General features: G+C 46.2%; 1 protein-coding gene across 1 annotated transcript; it reads right to left on the reverse strand.

Annotated features, from left to right (window-relative positions):
* Positions 1 to 499: 499 nt before the first annotated feature.
* LOC147436258 (polyol transporter 5-like) lies at positions 500 to 3,073 on the reverse strand. The gene is made up of 2 exons (XM_086489184.1): positions 2,533 to 3,073; positions 500 to 2,029 (listed from the first exon to the last, which is right to left on the reverse strand). Exons 1-2 carry the CDS (start codon positions 2,642 to 2,644, stop codon positions 555 to 557), a joined length of 1,587 nt encoding a protein of 528 aa, XP_086345310.1. The 5' UTR covers positions 2,645 to 3,073; the 3' UTR covers positions 500 to 554.
* Positions 3,074 to 5,912: the final 2,839 nt, after the last annotated feature.

The following is a 5,912-nucleotide window of genomic DNA, read 5'->3' on the forward strand; positions in this document are numbered from 1 at the left end:
CGAGCACATCTAAGACGGCCGGCCAGCCAAAAAGCATCTACCAGGGGCGTGAAGCCTACGTGTGCAGCTCCTTTTTGGCCGCCAATTGGCTAGCTGGCCGGTGTAGCCCACGCCCTGCCTCTTCCAACCTTCCCATCCAATCAGAGCAAAGCATTTCGGAAAAACAGACTCGTAGAGGGCTGGCCGGAGCTGATGTGCTCAAGATTAGCAGCTCACAGTGGAAGATTCTACAGAATCATTTCATGGCTGGAAATTGGCCGCCCGGCACGTTGTGCTAGAGCTATCTGTTATTAGCGTGCGCGCGCGCACACACCCACACCCACACCCACACCCACACCCGAGAAGAAGAGAGAGGGGGGGATGTAGGAACAATGCCAAGAGAGACCTGCTAAGAGAGAAGAAGAAGAGCACACCCACACCCGAGAAGAGGAGAGAGGGGGGGAGACCTGCTAAGAGAGAAGAAGAAGAAGAAGAGAGAGAGAGAGAGAGAGAGAGAAAAGGAGCGCTAACCAGTTTTTGCTGCAACAAAAACTGTTAATCGTACATGCACAGGTCTAGCTAGTTTTTTGAGGAGGAGATAGAGGAGGAGGAAGCTGGGGCGCAGAGCGTCGGCCTTCAAAGAAGAGGGCGAGCTCTTCCAGGGTTTTGCCCTTGGTCTCTGGCATGAACACAGCGAAGAAGATGATGGACACAAAGACGATGCTGCCGTATAGGAAGAAGGTGCCTGCAGGAGTAATGGCCTGCGAGATGGACAGAAATGTCAAGGCCACCGTGCCACTGATGAGCCGATTGGTCACCACGCACAGCCCCACCGCCTGCGCCCTCACCCGCAATGGAAATATCTCCGACACAAACACCCACGCCACCGGCCCGAACCCTATCGAGAACAGGGCCACATACGCGCAGATGGCGAATATTGTAACACCAGCCCCTACCCCTGACGCCGCTGCATGCCGTGCCGCTGTATTCACCGACACCAGGGTATCGCCCTCTGTCGTATTGATTTTGAGCAGGATGAATGCGGTCCCGACCGTGAAGAGGGACAGTGTTACCCCTACCGCGCTGGTTATCAACAGCGGCTTCCTCCCCACGTGATCCAACAGAAATGTGGCGATGAAGATAAAGCTGAACTTGCAGAAGCCGACCCCTACTGTCGCTCCAAGCTTTCCCAGCTTGCTGTGCACCCCTGCCTCCCCAAACACCACAGGGCTGTAGTACACGGCTGCATCGATGCCGCATGCTTGTTGAAAGAAGTGTAGGCCAAGGGCACATAGCAGCATGCGACGCATGGCCGGGCTCGGTGAGATTAAGAGCTCTCGCCATACACCCTCACCTTGCTTCTTTGCCTTCCCAAGAGCATTGTCATATTCTTCTGTAGTTGGGTCTTTGGTTGGATCAACAGAGTCAGCAAATCCGATAGTTTGTAATATCTCTGAAAGTCGTATGTTTGCTTCAGATATGTCCCCATTTGATGTTTTGATGAGAATCGCACGTGCATCAGAGGTCCGTCTCTGTGTGACAAGCCAGCGGGGCGATTCAGGCATGACGAGCACACCTGCTGCAAGAAGAAGAGCAGGCAACATCCCAATGCCAAGCATGAGCCTCCAGTTGTATGTAGCAGGGAGGCCCTCAAGAGCAAAGCTTACGACATAACCGAGCAAAATGCCGAAATTGATGAAGACCTCAGTTAATGAGACTAGGGAGCCTCGGATTCGTGCAGGTGAGAGCTCCGCCGAATACACTGGAGCAATCATGAGCGCAAAGCCAACTCCGATGCCGGCGACTAAACGCCCCAAAAGTAGCACAGGAAAGGAAGGAGAGCCTGCCATAATGGCGGCGCCAGCGAAGAAGATTGCAGCTGCTATGGCCATGGTGAGCCTTCTTCCTTTCCAATCAGATAGCCTGCCTGCCATTGCGCCGCCTACAATTGATATGAGGTTCAAAGACCCCACCACTATCTCCTGCTGCACCAAGTTGAGGTCCAAGTCCTGGCTTACAAAGAGCAATGCCCCACTCATGACGCCAATATCTGCACATGATTGCCATTGAAGCAGGTTTTGAAATTATTACAACAGAATTTATTCAAGTGAGTAACACAGAAGGTTGTTGCTACAAAGAGCACTTGATTGAACCATTTAGCGGGACTCGGACAATGAAAGGAACTATGCAACCAACAGTAATTTGTAGTCATCATGTGTGAAAAAAGGAGAACTTGACCAATGCGGGCATGCCGAGACGCATCAACAATGTATATAGAATTGGCATAGACTGAATTCAACAACTGCAAAGCCGACATGGCTTGAAGGTTTGTATGCGATACAGACATGGAAATGAATCAGTGAGCAAAATTTGTTAGAAGAAAGGGTATTCTCTCGGATATGCAAGCAATGCCATTATTAAAAAAAAAGGGATTGGAGAGATGAGTATCATCAATGAATGAATGCTTCACACTGGCTTGTGCTAGAAAGGTATGAGCCTTGAAGCTCTTACACTAAAAACACTGATGGCAATAAATATAGGGTAATTTCTTACCATATCCAAGAAGAGTGGAGCTCACTGTAGCAATTATGGTACAAAGCATCACATACTTCCCGATCTTGGCCGGCTTTTGCTCAGCGCTTGGCTTGCTCGATTCGAGCTCCATAGCCTTTGCTGGAGTTGGGATGTTCTGAGCTATAATTTTTCAGCAGTAATCCGGTCTTGCTCGACTAGTCGGCTAGCCTGAGTTTACTCTCAGTAGTGGATTCTCTTATTTTTTGTGGGTGATGCAGATTTGAATTTGGACTTGGTGCATCGCACCCTAGCAAGGGCTAAGACTGGAAAAATTACGAGCGCTCTGTTAAATGCTGCAAGAGGGATGTCCTAAGGAGCAATAGTTGAAGTGCAGAAGATGCCAAGTGCTTATGGAGGAAATGGAGGGAAATTTTAGAGCTCAGCTGTAGGCATACATGTGTATATATGTATGTATGTATGTATGTGGAGCATGTCAGCAGCATGCAGCATGAATAGCTGCCAGATAATCAAATTTGCAAAATATAGGTGTAAGCAAAATTTGCAAGGGGTGGATATTTGTGTGTATGTGTGTGTGAGGTTGTTTTTTGAAAAGATGGTACTCTCCCAAGTCAAGAAAAGTCATGGAGCAAGTCAAGTACTTCTAGTACTGTAGGACTCTCCTATTGAAATCAAGCTCAAATCATGCTTGCAAAAAATCAGGGTTTGGTCTATGTAACCGGCTAAAATTGCAAACTCCTGGCTAGGTTCGGAGCTTGCGTTGAAGAAAACCGGTCGACTTTTACGGGTTTTAGTGTAAATACCGGCAAATGCTTCGAGTTTTGACCTAAAAACCGGAAGAGTTTTAAGTGTGCCCTTGTTTTCTTCGGTTAGGCTTGCCAAAAAGAATGTTTTTGGCAAGCTCTGGCTCAAATGTTTTCTACCCAAACAGTAACTTCAAGAGAAGGGCTTGTTTATTGAGGAAACACAAGGCTGTTGAATAGAGTCCATAGAAAGTGGAGATATGACAGAAAAAGTAGATGTACACATACATGCAAGCTCAGCTTGACAAGTTTCAAAGAGACTCTTTGAAGTTTGGGCCCCCCCTTTTTGCTCAAAAGGTAGGCAAATTATTTTTCAGGTCTGCATGTGACAAAGATGGGGATAATCACACACACACTTTATTATTTTAGGGAGGCTAGAAAAATACATTTTCCCTAACCAAAGAAAATAAGGGCAAACTTGAAATTCTCCCTTTTTTTAGGTCAAATTTGAAGCTTTTGCCGGTAATTACACTAAAACTTGTGTAAATTTCCCCATTTTCTTCAAGGCAAGCTCAAAATTTAACTGGGATTTTACGATTTCAGCGGGTTAAAATACACTACACCACCCCCCGTGTTTTTCTAACACTTGATCCCTATACTTGTCAATGGTCATACAAATGTGTAGAGAGAGATACAAAAGACACCATTCACAAATTCATAATGCAATATGTTGAACCTCTTTTTGTTCTCCACAAGAAGTTTTGGACAAATTCTCACAATATTTCCCACATTGTGACTTACCTCAACGTCAAGAGCTTCTCTGAGGAAGACACTGCATACCTAGCTAGGTATGATTGGGGGCATGGGACCATGGGACCGCCGGCCCGGTGGGGGGGCCGGGGGTCCCCTGCCCGCAATCGTACCTAGCTAGGTATGCGGTGCCTCTCGAGCAGAAGCTCAACACGTTATGCATTGTGTGAAAAACACTGAAAAAGACTCTGTTTTCCTACATGATAAAATTTCTAAATCTTCTTGTGGTCATTATAATGGTCATTCAACCATTTGCATAGGATATCACCCAATGCTCAAAATTTAGTGCAATTCAACCTACAAGATTCAATTTCACCTCTAAATAGGTGAGAAACCCCCTACAAAATTGCTATCAGATTACCTTATGTGGGAAGCTTTTCTCTCAAAATCCAAGCAAAATTCAATTTGGACCACATCAGTAGAGATTTTTCAAGAAATGCAAGTCATGTCACTGTGGAACACCCTACCTCTTTCCAACCTTGATAGAAAAGTGATTACAAAGACACTTCATGTGCAAATTTCTTGAATGTGGCTCTTTCCAACCTTTGAATAGAAAGCAAATTTCTTGAATAGGGCCACCCAAAGCACATGTCATGAGTGCTAGGTCACTTTCCTTGGACCATAGCCTTAGACATTTCCTTGTGAGAGTTTGAACATAGACCAACCAAAATTCTTGACACCTCCAGCTCATCGACAAATAATGATGTTGAAATTGCCAATTTATACTAGTTACAAAGACATCTCAAGCATACTAACAGGGGACGCCCTTTTTCGGGCTTACCGTCCCCACTTGCCGTCCCGTCCTCTTTTTTACACTAAAAATCCATTTGAGCCCCGTCCCTCGTCCCGGAATGCGTCCCTTGTGACTATGATCTCAAGTCATTTATAAACATGAAGATTTCAAAAAGCACAACATAATTAAACTTAATCCTTTGTCCTCAAATTCTCTTTAGATGCCTGCTTATAACACCCCTTTTGAACGTGTAGGGTTGCTTTTTGACAGCATTTTACCTGTTTTTGGGTATTTAAAGGGCTTCCTTGACGTCACATTACAACATATGTGCCCCCAGGATGTTGTTTAGGTAATCATTCCCGTCACTATACACAAGAAGTTTTGGACAAATTCTCACAATAATTCCCACATTGTGACTTACCTCAACATCATGAGTTTCTGTGAGAGAGGCACCGCATACCTAGCTAGGTACGATTGGGGGCAGGGATCTCCGGCCCCGGTGGCGAGGGCCGGTGGTCGCCACCGGGGCCGGCGATCCCTGCCCCCAATCGTACCTAGCTAGGTATGCGGTGCCTCTCGAGCAGAAGCTCATGATGTTATGCATTGTATGAAAAACATTGAAAAAGACTCCCTTTTCCTACTTAATATACATGACATTGAAGATATTGTAGAGACAAATAAGCAATTTAAAAGTTTTATACAATTTAAAAGCGGAGACCATATATATACGAGATGACATTATGTAGTCAACAAAATAGGCGTGCCCAATTTTAATTTGGGATGAATTAAGGGGAATACGAGTAGATGCTCTTTAGGCTTTAGGGAAAAGAGAGTCGGGGGCGGCACGTGGCGGAGAGGCGGAGAGAGAGAGAGAGAGAGAGAGAAGAAGAATTTTAACGTCGCGAGAAATATTCGACGAGGAGAGTTGTGGTCTTTTTGAGAGAGAGAGAGAGAGAGAGAGAGAGAGTAGGTAGGAGTCGGGAGAGATGTTGCAGACAGCAGTTGGAGTGCGCATGGAGTGGCTCGGAGGTATGCGGAGGGAGCGGAGCACGGTGCGCAAGAGTGAAACAGCAGGTGTCTATAGGGCACGCGAACAGAGCCAGAAGAGCAGAGCA

This window comes from Adiantum capillus-veneris, chromosome 18 (genome assembly GCF_014529385.1).
Source record: "Adiantum capillus-veneris isolate H3 chromosome 18, ASM1452938v2, whole genome shotgun sequence".
NCBI lineage: Eukaryota > Viridiplantae > Streptophyta > Polypodiopsida > Polypodiales > Pteridaceae > Adiantum > Adiantum capillus-veneris.